The 14,271-nt window shown below is 28.5% G+C and overlaps 1 protein-coding gene and 1 long non-coding RNA gene across 7 annotated transcripts; both read left to right on the top strand.

Annotated features, from left to right (window-relative positions):
• The first annotated feature begins 7,874 nt into the window (after positions 1-7,874).
• Positions 7,875-9,944, top strand: LOC126838862 (uncharacterized). Of its 2 annotated transcripts, none has more exons than XR_007685739.1 (5): positions 7,875-8,005; positions 8,313-8,451; positions 8,575-8,613; positions 9,081-9,273; positions 9,755-9,944. It is a non-coding gene; the product is annotated as an uncharacterized LOC126838862 (long non-coding RNA). The 2 variants fall into 2 exon arrangements; XR_007685738.1 differs by having other exon boundaries at positions 8,313-8,490.
• A 1,504-nt stretch (positions 9,945-11,448) lies between these two features.
• Positions 11,449-14,091, top strand: LOC126838244 (queuosine salvage protein). 5 transcript variants are annotated; one of them, XM_050572524.1, is made up of 9 exons: positions 11,449-11,521; positions 12,033-12,173; positions 12,243-12,470; positions 12,546-12,705; positions 13,006-13,119; positions 13,180-13,294; positions 13,369-13,439; positions 13,517-13,599; positions 14,008-14,091. In XM_050572524.1, exons 1-9 carry the CDS (start codon positions 11,519-11,521, stop codon positions 14,071-14,073), a joined length of 981 nt encoding a protein of 326 aa, XP_050428481.1. In that variant the 5' UTR covers positions 11,449-11,518; the 3' UTR covers positions 14,074-14,091. The 5 variants fall into 5 exon arrangements, with proteins under 5 accessions (XP_050428481.1, XP_050428476.1, XP_050428478.1 ...); XM_050572519.1 differs by lacking the exon at positions 14,008-14,091 and having other exon boundaries at positions 11,503-11,521; positions 13,517-13,975; XM_050572521.1 differs by lacking the exons at positions 11,449-11,521; positions 14,008-14,091 and adding an exon at positions 11,766-11,849 and having other exon boundaries at positions 13,517-13,975.
• Positions 14,092-14,271: the final 180 nt, after the last annotated feature.

The raw sequence follows: 14,271 nt of genomic DNA, 5'->3' as shown, positions 1-14,271 counted from the left end.
CCCGGTATAGAATACAAAGTTTAATTAATTAATCCCGCGACAGCAAAAAAAAAAATATAGACTAATTGCTTAAATCACTTAAATTTCATTAAAATAGGTAAGTGTATCGAAATTGAATGTTGAATTTTCCTAAAATAAACAAGGAATAATAAAGGCACCCGACCACCAAGACATCTAATTTTGTCATTCAGTAATGTTTAAAAAAAAATTAAAGTATTTTAATTTTTAAATATTTTCACAACGCTGTTTTTTTAAGTTAAAAATTGTAACATTTATTACAGCATATTTTATACGATGTCTGTGGTAATGTAATTGACAATCAAATATCAATCAAAGTTTACAGTATTAGATGCTTTATTTTTAGACAATTGTTTCTCGCTAATGTTACAACCAAGAGGGATTTACTCATATAAATGTATGTACAACAATGGTTATTTTATTTAAAAATAAATTTTTGGTATCAGATAGATCGGCCAGTCGCTTATAAAATGCAGCCAGTACGGAAAATATAATAGAAAATCGCATGAATATAATAGCATATAAAAAACTTAGAAACTTAGAACTCAAGCGATTGGTTTTTTGTTTTTCTAGTTAAAGGTCTACCCACCGTGTGCACAGGTGTAGACTGAATGTGCACCTGTGCACACGGGCTTTCTTATTATTTTCACTTACTGTGGCAGTGGTTTGCAAATTTTAAGTTTAGAGAAAAGTGTATACACGAATAAAATATTATACATCGAAAGATTTTTATCAAGTTATTCAGTTACTGTTTGTGTCCACCTTGGCTAAATGAAAACATAAAATTGCTTTATTTTCAATTAACTAAGACTCGTTTTAGTACTTGAGTTGAAAAGCACAAGTTTCAAAGTTTAAAACGAAAAAAAATATATTTGATTGAAAATAGGTCACCCCACGCATGTTTAATACAGTAAACTATACGAATACAATAAACATAAACATTAAGCAACGTTAAGAATTGTTATGCGAAAATTGTCAGTTTGAAATTTGAGGCCACATAAAAGCGATTTATAGCAGGTTTTTTATTTTAAACATTTTAGAAATTCAGTTAAGTTTTGTACCTGACTTTCACTTTTCTAGTTGTCTTTTAGTATTATACAGGTATTTCACAGAAGATAAACAAGAAAATGATTTGGAAAATTATACTTGTGTTATCCTGGTTTAACGTTTTAGTGAACGCCGGGGGATGTCTTGAACCAATGTCAAGTTCTTCAAGACAGGTAAATATAATCGAGAAATGTATTTTAAAATATTTATTTTTGGTAAGTACAAAATATATTTTATTTTTATTATAACTCCACAAAATATTTTGCGTTCTTTGGATAAAAAATTAAAATAATTTTGAGCGTTGATGTTAATTTTGGTAATCTAGGTTAAGTTTGTAAAAAAACAAAATTGTAAAAAACTAAAACAAAATTTAAAGTTCGAATTTTAGCGGTAAATCGGTTAAAAACCCTAAAATTCTCCAAAAAATGCAAAATATTTATTTAATCTTATTCAAAAATACATACGGTGGTTTTTTCCCAAAGTAAGTGCGAGTGCAGTGTTTTAGCAGCTTCGTTAACAGAATACTATCTATAAAAAAAAGTTGAAAATGTTTAATTAATACTCGTATGGTTTTTTTTCAAATTTAAAGGGCAAAGAAGTGCCCTTTTTTATCTTTTACCCAGTGGCACATCGTGCCATGGAGCACTTGTGAATTGCACCACCTATTATAGTATAGTTACCATCTTAATTAACAATTTGTGTATTGTTTAGCAGTGATATCTGCTGGTATTTAGGTCTAGGCATACCTATTTTTAATCCGAGCTATCACTTTCAGTAGTAAATAATTCCTGTAAACCTGTGACTACCCCGTTCCCACTAGACCCTGACCCCACTGTGCCTCAATTTGTTTTGTACTTATTTTAAAATACATATTAGTACAAAAACGACAAAGTATTGTTTACAAAAATTATCTACCTTTTATAAGCTGAGCTTGTGGTGAAGGCAAAGAATTAAACAATTATGAGTTATATTATTACATTATTAATTACTAACTAAAATATACAGATCAAAATAGAGAAGAGAAAAAAAAATATTTCTGTTGTTACATAGATTAAGTTATAAAAAAACTAAAAACACTACAATGCTACATTGTAGGTAAAGTCGTGAGAGTAGTTTCGGAGCTTAAGATCTAAAAAAATAGACTGAAGGTAATTTTAGAATCATTCTCTAACATATTATGCAATTTTTTCAAAAATTCGTATTCAAACTATTAGTTTATTAAGGAAAAACAATAAAAGTAGAAAATTACACTTTAATTGAAATTATTCTCATAGTTCCTACAATCCTAAGAATTATATCGCTTTCAGTTGTAATAATTCATATTGACCTCTACCTCCCCCCCCTTAATATGATCCGTCTCCACATGCACCAACTCTATTGTAATGACATATTTTTTGTTACAGACGGCCGAGGAGGACAAATTGGAAAATACTGTAATTATTTTTTTTGTTTTTAAGTACATTAAATCAACAAAATAGTAGGTACTAAATTAACACATTTTTAATTAACACTGAATAACATTTTAAAGATATGCTTACATATATTTTTTCTTAAATTAATACATACTTATAACTTCCTTCTTCTTCTTCTTCAGCTTAACAGTCCATGAAGAACCTGAGCTGCCACAAGCGTCTCTAAATTTCCCTGTTGATTGCTAATTCAACTAATTTGCCACCTTCACTTGATGACTATGACATATTTCTCCTATCACCTTTTCAAGACCTAAATTAAACATGGGATAAGGCATCTCCCTGTCGTAAACCCGAGTTTACTTCAAAGGCTGATGACAATTCTCCCAGAAACTTCACTTTAAATTCTGTTTTATTATTGCACAGTTTTACCATGTTAACTTATTTTTCGGTATCCCGAAGTAGGTCATAGTGTTCCATAACTCTTCACTATTTATTGACGAATTCGTAACGTTTCTCCATTAGTTGACCTTCCTTTTCTTAAGCCACATTGGTACCATCCTATAATCTAGTCAGCATATGGAGTTATCCTCTCTAAAATAATTGTAGATAATATTCTATAGCATGTGTCTAATAAAGAAATTGCTCAATAGTTTTTTATATCCTGTATGCATCCCTTTTCAAACACATGGCATAATATCAACGTATTCCATTCTTCTAGTATCTTTTTTAATAAGATTGATCATTTTCCACATTTCGATTTTTAATGCTTCTCCATTATTCTTCAATAGTTCTGCTACTACATTGCTTTCTCCTGGAGCTTTATTATTCTTTAGTTTATTTATACTCCTGTTGACTTCAAGTTTCGAGGGATGGCTCAGCCGTAGTATATTGCATGTAGGTCTCATCAGATGGCCCGAAAGCTATTTGATTAAGCAACATTTTATAGTAGTTTTTGGACTCTTCTGCTACTTCCGTTTTATTTGTTACTAAGTCTCTTGTCTGACTTCTCACCATCCTAGTTTATTGTTTAAATCCTTGTTTGATTTCTCCACTACTCTAAGTACCAATTTTGATGCCAGTTTCCGTTTCCAGTTCTGTTCCAATCCCGAGGCTTGTTTTGTGGTTTCTTAACGTTGTTTTGTTTTACGATGTAGAGTTGTTAGCCCTACGATCAACTTCCCATACCCTGGGAAGAAGAGAGCTCGGGTTCGCTAAAAACCCGAAGACACTAGTTGTCCCCCCTGAGGGGCTTAACTTATAATTTTACTAAATGTTTAATTGCAAAACCACAGGGTGATTTTTTTATCAGGGGCCACTTAATATCTCATAGGGTTTAATAAGAAATTTCATTTTTTTTTTAATGTTGTTTTTATATATGTGATCTCAACTTTACACAATTTTGTTTTTGTTTTTACCTAAGATAATATACCCGGCTCCGTATGAAAGAAGTGTAGATTGGATAAATTCACTACAACGAATAACCGATATAGAATGGTGGAATTCTTTGTCACTTAATCCTAGCATCGGGGAAAAAGTAATTTTAATATAAATCACATTATTCAAAAACATGATTAACCGTTTTTATTTTTAAAGGCATCTATCAGGAAAGCATTGAAAAAATGTGGATGTCCACCTGATGATTTGGAATTTCTTCTTGAGAACAGCCGGTTAAATAAGTGGCCTATTCAATTAAAAACAATTTCTGTACCTTACTATAACGCAAGTAGTATGAGTAAACTGAACTGTAGACGGATTCCAGATGTAACAGCAGTAATCGCTGCTCCTTCTGATAACCGACCGAAGATTTTCACACATGGTTCGCCAGGAATTTTATTCATTTTAAGAAGCCTCTAAGGAAAAGCGGATTCTTATAAAAATCGGCAAGGCAGAATTTAATTTCACTGGCTCAAAAAACTATAAATTAAAAATATATATATATATATATATATACTGGTAGTGAAAAAATCTAAATATTTTAAAGAATAATTCAATTTTAGTTGATTTATACATGATTTTGTAAACCTAATTTGTTTACATACCTATTACATAAAGCATACTACTACTAATATCTAAAACTTTTATATGTTTTTGATAACGGAATTAAATAAAATGAGTGTATTCAGAATTTAGAATGTTCTAAAATAATTGTTTTTTTTTTATAACGTGGCGATTGATTTGCTCTCACATTGTTCAGATCTCTATACCAATTGGTAAAAAGTAGTTGTATTTTGTTAAATACAAGTGTATAAAATAAATTGAGGTGAGGTGCAGTATTTACAAATTAGCATCAAAGCGTTTATTTGAAAGTGATTTTATCACATAACACATTTATTAATAATAATTCCTATAAACCTGTGACTCCCCCGCCACCACTGTACTGGCTTTTTTTACTTAAAATTACAGCATTCTGTAACTTTTTCAAAAATGGTCAAATTAGTTCCAAATTGGACGAAATATGTTTTACTTTATCACTTTCAAAATGTCTACAGTCCTATGTACTACTCCGTTTTAATGTGCTCTGTCCCTACTATGCTTCGACCCCACTGTACTGCGTTTTCTTTTAATATTGATAAAATCGCAAATATAGTAATTTGTTTAATCATTAAACTGACATTTTTAAATAAAAATCGGCTTCTTACATAACATATCAAATAAGCCAAAGTACTAGATCTCTTTACAGAATTGAGAAATTATTGGACCGCATCCTATGTAGTCGACATTTAGTCTAACTTTTTGGTCTAAAATAAACCAAACTGGCTGTTACTCATAAAAAAAAAATATTTAAATTAAAAATAATATCTTTAGGCTTATACAATATTATATAAACCGGTAAATTAATTGACATGGTCGACATTTAATAAATTCACTTTGTTCCTTAATATTGCCTATGCAAAACTCTTTACAAATAGACTGCATGCAATCTCCTCAAGGGGTTAATTTGTATAAGCTTTGTGGTTTTATTTTTAATTAAAATTATTTTGTCTATGAGTAAAAACCATTTTAGTTAATATAACATACATTTTTTGTTCCATCGCACAGGCTGAACCAGTGATCCGAAAAGTAATCTGAAAACAGATTTGAATTCGTCTTGAAATTTACTTATGATCGGTCACAGTACTTTTTTGATATCTTATTCCTACTATGTATAAAACACGTTTGAACATTTTATAAAATTTCAACATTTTAAAATAAAAACCGACCAGATTCTTCTTTTGTATGACCAATGACTTGGTATTTTTAGAAAACGATTCTGACGGTTTTATAATAACTTAACGACCAATAATAGATAGCAGTGAGACAGAAGCAGAATAAAACTTAATTAACAATAAATATCAAAGTACAATATTATGTATATTTCTTATGTGGACTCTTTCAACCAACGAGCTAAAGGAACGATTTATTATATTTGTACTATTTTCTTGCACGGTAGTACTGTACATTTACAAAAGTTTTATTGACTACCTATTTTGTACCATCGTCGAAGAGTTTAGAATGATTTTATTTGGTATTACACATCCCTAGAGACATATTGTAACTACATTGCATTAGGGTTTAAAACATAATTATGAGTTTACAATTAGCATTTTTATTTTTAACTAGAATCCTCTCATTGTTCGGCCAACGATTGTATAGGTATGATTTTCTTACACTGGAAAAGCCATTAGGATATGATGTGAACAGAAAGGGGGGGGGGGTGGAGTTAAGAATGTAGGAAGAGAGAGTAGCAAAATTGTAAAGAGGATGGGGATAATCCCATATAGTAGGTGCTCGTGTAAGGTACAGTACTACGATGAGGAATTAAGAAAAATGTGCTTAGCTGTGGTTATAACACTAGACTAGATTAAATGATTGAAGCCATCGAATAACAGCTATTCCACGCGACTTAAAAAAGGTGCCGATCTTAATTTTCCAGTAATACATAAATCTTTTGATAATAAGATGGTAGTGTAAATGATGGAATTAAATTATGTAAATTGTTAAACATTAATCTCGACTCCTTTAGTCATCTAGCACATCGGCGCGGGTGTTACCCTAAGTTAAAAAATAACCAAAGATTTAAAAGTATGATTTTTTATGAAAGTATTTTCTATTGTATTGTATAAAACAACTTGTATAAAAAATGAAATCAAACGTAGAGTTTTGGTGTTTAAAACATAATTTTCAAAATTAACGTTTACTTTTCAGGTGTGGCTACGATAAACCAGCGGAAGAAAGTTATTAAATAGAATTTAGTTGTTGGTTTGAGAAAAAAAAATCATTTAAAATAAATTTAATTTTAATATGTTAAAAAGTACATACAAAATTAGGGTCGACTTTTGTATTGGATATTTTTGCGTTCGTGCTTTTGATTAAAAACTATTGTTTTAGCGGGGTTTCCCAATTTTAAAAATGAAAAAAGTATAGTACTGTATACTATAATGTATGACAATAGATAACTGATATTCTTCTACACGTTTAAGGTACATATTAAAACCCAGAGGTCCATAATCTTGGTATTCGATTGCTTGGTATTCTGTAAAAAATATGTAACGCTGTTGCAGTATACCATTTATAATCTATTTTCTGTAAAAAAAAACTTACAAATTAAAGACAGCGATATGATTGAATGGTTTTTTGTACATTAAATATACTTTTTTACTTATTTATATAGTTGAAAACGATCGAATTCTAGAAGAAGTGAAAACTGAAGCTAGGGTAATTTATACTGTTTTTTTTAAACTATTGTGTTCTTGTCAATTGAGAGCTGAATTATTTAAAATATAAAGGTTAAAGTATTCCTAAACAGCCATTCTTACTATTATTGCGAAATATTATTTTTGCTTGCAAATAAAATTCGTGTCATAACTATTTATAATCAAAATACATTTTCATATTGTTTGTTTAAAAAATGTTTTCATAATGTTATATTAGATTAAAGTTAGAATCGTAAATTAATAATTTGAGTTAAATTCATTCAATAATATAACAAATGTTTTACTTATAACTTTTTATTAGCCCATTTGTAAATTACTAAATATTAAGTTCTGTCACTCTTTGATTTAATAATTAATTATTGGTATCTGTAAATCCGGACGCAATATCTTATGTATGTATATTTAACATTTCATTATCTTTTCAAATTGAAAATAATGTACTAAAAATGTTGACTGGTCGATAACCAGTTTTGAACAATTATTTTTTAAGTTATAAGTAGTTTAAAAGTTAGGATAGGAGGGGAAATGCGCAAAGTAAAAAAAAATACTACATTTCACCTTTCCTCCTGCCCTGAACTTGAAACTTCAATAACTTCAAAAATAGTTATCTAAAACTAGTTATCGACTAGTTAAAATGTTATTTTCAGATTATAGTGGAATCGTTCAATGATTGTACACAACAGGTCAGCCACGGCAAAAATTACATAGTTGACAGTCTTACAGTGTATCAATTTTGCATGTACATGTACATGGGTGTCGGTGAACCCACAAAAGATTTTGGTATCGTGCAACTATACTTACAGAATCACGCTGACATATCAACGGAAAAACCAAGTAAACAATAAACTACACACGTTACATATTATTAAATAATATTTTTGTTATCTTCGATGCGAAACTGTAAAAGCAGTTGGTTTTAATGAAATTATTTGCATTCACATTTATATAAATTAAAATATTTATATTTTGTTCTTTTTTAACAAACCAAACTTATTAACTATTTGATGTTATCAAACAGTGTATGAGTCTTAAAAGTGTTTAACAATTTCCAAAACTGTGGTGACAACTACAGCACATCATCAGTACATCATGCCCTTATAATAAAATGTAATCAAATTTTTGTTTTGTACATCTGTTTTAGATTTCATAAATTTAGAAGTATCGATATACAACTTTTTAAAAACCATTGTAAGGAATATGGGTTACCCCTTCCACAATGTGCTGAACAAAGAAAAGGCGCAAAGCTTCACGCGAACGAAGCTTCATGTTCAGCTGATAAAGTAATTCATACTATTGTTTTAAACCTATCAGAGTATTAGGTATTTGTCAATATTATGCTGAATTATTTATAATATAAAGAATAAAGTTTTCCTACATTTACTTTGAAACTTTTATTATTTCAGCTTAAAGACTTACAAATAAATGAGAGAACTAACGATCAGGTAGTTCATACTATTATTTTAAAAATTATTAAGTTTTGTCAATATTTTTCTGAATTATTATTTATAATATAAAGGTTAAATATTTCTAAATTGTAATTATGATCTAGGAAACTATTAATATTTTACTAAAAAGTCTTTAGTAAAATATTGCTCAGCTGGAGCTGTTAGAATCGTAACTTAATCATTTGAGTTAAATTAATTTAATATACCAAATGTTTTACTTAAAACTCTTTATGTCCAATAAATTAAAATGTATTAATTTGGTTACTAAAACGTTAAAGCCTTTAGTAAAAATGTATTTTTGTTTTCAAAAGCTAAAGTATAGCATAGCAATCAACAAAATAATGTTTATATTCATTTTTATTTTTTAGTTTGTGTAAAAAACAATCAAGCTTGTAATAATGCGTAATGTTTTTTATAATTGGATTTTTATGGAATTGAACTTTTTATTGATAAACAATTTCCAGATTATAAAAGATGCGTTTAATGATTGTATGCAATGGCTCAGGAAATACTACCATTCCTCATCTACGAGTAATACTATGTCAGAGTATAACTTCTACATGTACATGGGTGGAGATGAAGTTCCAAGAAACTATGAAATCGTGTATGGGTACTTACTAAAAGACCACTTGATTAAAAAAAGCACGACCAAAGAATGTAAATATTTACTATAAACATTACATACCATTTAATAATATTTTTTTTATCTTTGATGCTAAACTGTAAAGCAGTTGGCTATAAGGAAATTGTTTTCATTCACATTTATATAAATTAAAATTATTGTCGTTTGTTATTTTTTAACAACACAACTTATTAACAATTAGATGTTATCAAACAGTGTATGTGTATAAAAAAAACCGCCCGGAACATGTAAAGTTACCAAAAAAATATTCTATACTATTAAAATATACTCAATAAAGTAAAATGAAAATAAATTTAACACCCCATATTCTGGAAACAAATTTAGACAAATAAAAACACACCATTACAAAATCAATACCTTTTCAGCTGCACATCGAAGCTAAAATAAATTGTTTCACCGACAACTGAGTTGACAACTGCACCACATCGTGCCTTTGTAATAACATATATTATTTATATTTAAATTCAACATTTTTGTTTTGTTTATTCGTTTTAGGTTGGATAGATTCAAAATCATTTGGTGAACTCTTTACACACGTTTGCGGCGAATATCAGATATCCATCGAAGAATGTGCTAGAAGAAGGAAAGAAGAAACACAAGTACAGATAGTAATACATAATTTGTTACGGTCTCGTCGTAGACTGCCTTATAATGACAGATAAAAAACATTTATCGAGATATTGTATAAAACAATAAATAAATTGATTTACCGTGAATTATTATCGTATTCGAAATTGTATTATTTAACGTACCTACCTATTTAATACATATTTTCCTATTGGCCCAAGTACAATCTAAGTTGTAATACCTACATGAGCAGAAAAATATTGTGCACTTGTATCGTTCAAATAATAAAATATTTTCATGTTAAACTAAATAAAAATATGAAGGTTACCTGTGTACGAATTTACAAAGCGTTGTTTTTAATAGAAAATAGACAGGTGTACAGGCCTCTTAACGATGTCAAGGTGGATTTTGTTCGGTTACTTCAAATGCGGCCTATTTATGAATTCTGATAGCTCAGAGAATTAGAAGTAAATGTAAAATGAACTTTAAAAGTACAAAACGATATATATATATATATATATATATATATATATATGATATATAGTAAAGAAATTAATATTTAAACCTTTTAAAGGTACTTATTTTTTATAAATAAACCACAATTAAAAAGATGAATAGTCTAAACGGCATAAGACAACTACTTTTATACAATTTTACAATTGATGTTGTGTGTATATATATACTGATTGTTGTTTTAAAAACAAAATTTTATAATTATATTTGTTTATAACTTAAATATATCATAGGTAAAACTAAACAAAAAAATCCAGTTATGTTTTTATTTAAATGGAGTTTAAATATCAATTTTAAATAATTTTTACTCAAATTAATTTTGTACTTAAACAAATGGTATTTTTTTTATTTTATAAGTAGTAGTAGAATACCTACATATTGAGTATTAAAAAATAAATACCAAGTTACTTATTATCATGTGGATGTGGACAACTGTTGACAGTGCAGTTGAATCAGGGTGTTAAAAAAATCGTAAATTATGTCATAGCTCCACCCTAGTAATAAAATAAATGTATAAATCAAAATAGGAAACTGTAGAAAAAGTTTGGAACCGTTCCTTATCATAGGCTGAGTGCGTGTGTGAATCAGTGATAGAAACTCTTATAAATATTATTATAATATAAAGCTGTGTGATTTTGTATTTTATACCGGACAAATTATTATAAACAAACAAAATAATTCTGAACTTTAGACACAAGAGGGCAAATGGTACAAAATATGATGGATAATATTATGTTAAGTTAATTTCCCTTCTGGCAAAATTATTGCCTCCAACACAGGGTTATCAACTCGACAGCTCAGATATAAAACTAAGGATAATACTGTATGTATTTTTTTACAATAAGCTATTATCATTGTTTAAATTTCTATTCATATAAAAAAAAAAAAAAACGTATACACTTTGATAGCTGTAAAGACTAGCATTAACTGTATACATTTAAGGTACTGTACGGTCTGTACCTTAGGTAGTAGGTACAGTCTATAGATCTACTATTTTTATTTTTTCCAGATTTTTATTTTAAAAACTTAGCTAAAGAAATAGCTATTGCTAGTTAGTGGTTTGATGGTTACCAATCTGAGATTTTACCATTCAATATGACAATATCTTGATTGATCTTGTGTGAACTGAGAACCGTGCAATACAAAAGTGCTAATGAGATACTGAAGAAAACGCTCTTTATGGTAGGTAGCTATAAACTATTGTAAAAATTATAAATTCTATTCCATTGAATATATCTTTTGACCCGCTTTGATGGTATTGAAGTGGTGTGTTTTTATTTTGGCCGTTTTAATTATGTTAGCTGTCAAAATAATTTTGTACTGAAGGGATTTGATCGAGACGGTGGTATATAGCCCCTTAAATTGACAAAATGCAACACAATATACGAGGTAACGGATTTCTTATCAACGGTTACGAAGATGATAATTTTTTTAGTGCTTTCTTCACACACATAAGGACATCATAAGGTGTTTAAACTTTACAGCTGATGCCTGTTGATTTTTTTAACATGTAACACATATTATTTTGATTATTAACTAATTAATAATTAATTTGATCATCATAATTTAATCAAATTTCTAGAACTAGGATATTAAAACACCTGTACAATTTCTTGACATAATATTAATTTGTACCTAATATAATTTTATATTATAAATAAAAAACAATATTATTATTTGTATTGCAAAATAGCGTGAGAAGACGATTTTTAAAGTTAGTACCAAATTCAAGTTGAAAATGGTTTTGGAGATTCTTGACTCTTGTAAGGAAGTAATATGTAATTCCAAGGATGTGAAAATCAACGCATCAAAAATTCCAGACTTGGCTGTTAAAGTATTGTATTTACTTGCAAATATTGTCTTTAAGTAATTTATTTTTTAATCTACTGTCTTTTGATTTAAGATTTATGAAAAAATCGAAAAAGGTATCCTGACACCGGATGAGTTTAAAAAGAGTCCGTTACATCCCAAATCCGACGATGAAGTAGCAATAAATTGGATATTTGTTATTGATTCGTTGAACTATTGTTTTTTTGATCCTAACAGCAAACGGCATTGGACTGTAACTTGGAAAAATGAAACACATACAGGCTATTTTGGTTTGTGTGCAGCTATCAACAAAGCTATTGATGTTTGTAAAATCATTTTTATTTTAGCCTTTAACGTTGCTTTTAACAACTATTTTTGTGGATGTTACACTTTTTAGAATGGCATAAATATGACTGATATGCGTACCTGTTTGGAATTATCCAGAGAACAACTCGATGAAATACTTTTAGGGGACGATGGATCCACGTTACCACTATTGCAAGAAAGATATCAATGTTTGCAACAGTCGGCAGATATTTTATTAAAAAAATATAAAGGTGATAAAACAACCATTTTCGTTTCTTACATTTTTTTTAAACTCGGGTATTGAACATGTATTTTTGAGTTTATGGCTTCTCAATTGTAATATTGTATTCGTTTAGTCGCTTTGAGAAAACTTAAACCCAGTTTCATGAACTCCATCATTGTATACTTAAAAACTTACCCTTAGTATTACTGTAAAATTGTATTTATTAATTAGAACCATTTGTTTTAATGGCATTAACTATTCCAAGCCACGATTTAAATGTAGGTACATTTAAATAATTTTTCTACTCGGGTCTTATTCATAATTTCAGGTAGTTTTTTAAATTGTATAATAGAAGCCAATAATTCAGCACAAAAATTGTTACTGTTGATATCAGAAAATTTCTCATACTTCCGGGATGAATCATTTTACAACAACAAGAAAGGTATTGTATTTTTTGTTTTTATAATATCTATTGTTCTTCAACCACATCAAAATGTTTTAGTTTTTATTTACAAAAGAGCGCAAATATTAATTGCCGATATTTGGTCATCGTTTGCCGGATGTGGCTATGGAGAATTTCACGATATTGATTCGTTAACCATGTTTGCGGATTATAGGTTTGGATTTTAGAATTACTGAACACGATTTTCTTCAAGACAATAGTAATTCATTTTTAAATAATGTCATACAGGGTTCCACAAGTGCTATTATATTTTGGAGTGTTGGAATATTCAGACAATTTAGTAGAAAACTTAAAAAAAGGTAGGTGTATTAAAATTTGTTTACATTTGATGATGTTAAATTAGTTAAATATTTTAATGAGCACACAATTTTTCTAGGAATATTATTGGATCATGGATCTTTGCAAGAAGTTGAAATAAGAGCTGCTTCTATTGTGGCTGTTGATCAAGTTGTATTTACGGTAAAAGAATTATTGTCGAAAAATAATGTTAAGAAAAAATGTAATGCAGTTATGGTCGATACATATTTATGGGGTTACCGAAGAGAAAACGCCATTACATTAGAAGACACGCCATATCATAAAACATTGAACATTTTTTATTAAAAAAAAATATGTTATTCCAAAAAAAAGAAAATTATTGTTGATTACTTATTCACACAATTGTTGTATCTATTTATAAATAATGTATTGTAGTTTAACATTTAAGTACACCGTATTGGCACAGATTACATTTTCATATTTATATTATATTTTCATAAAATCTGTGATATAGATGATAGTTAATATTTTCCATTACATTTTTATTATAATCCATATTTTATAAATTGTAATTAGACAATTGTACTCTAATATTTTTTTTTATTATAGCTGTGCACAAGAAGGCCAAGTATGAAATTGTGTAAAAAAACTGAAAACTTGTATATATTATTATAGAAACACTGTAAACGTCATTAAAAAAAAATTATTTGCATAATATAGTTTTTTTGAAATGCAGACAGAGGATTAAGTAATATTGGTTATTCATTTATTTTCTTTCTATTAACAATCTACTTAATTCGGTCGTAGGTAGTTATAAAATAAGCATATTATTTGAGCAAGCACTGAGTGTATAACGTCGTGTGTACTTAATCT

Source organism: Adelges cooleyi, unplaced genomic scaffold, assembly GCF_023614345.1.
Source record: "Adelges cooleyi isolate 19-005CV unplaced genomic scaffold, UGA_ACOO_1.1 ACOO_flye_CR_arks_rails_tigmint_CR_PRNA_30, whole genome shotgun sequence".
Classification (NCBI taxonomy): Eukaryota; Metazoa; Arthropoda; class Insecta; order Hemiptera; family Adelgidae; genus Adelges; species Adelges cooleyi.
Note: the sequence above shows the minus strand (reverse complement) of the source record. Positions and strands in the feature narration are given on the sequence as shown.

Coding starts and splice junctions, on each gene's coding strand:
- LOC126838244 (XM_050572519.1), top strand. Junction 12,471..12,545: donor CTATCAACAAAGCTATTGAT/GTTTGTAAAATC, acceptor TACACTTTTTAG/AATGGCATAAATATGACTGA. Junction 13,120..13,179: donor ATTTTACAACAACAAGAAAG/GTATTGTATTTT, acceptor AAAATGTTTTAG/TTTTTATTTACAAAAGAGCG.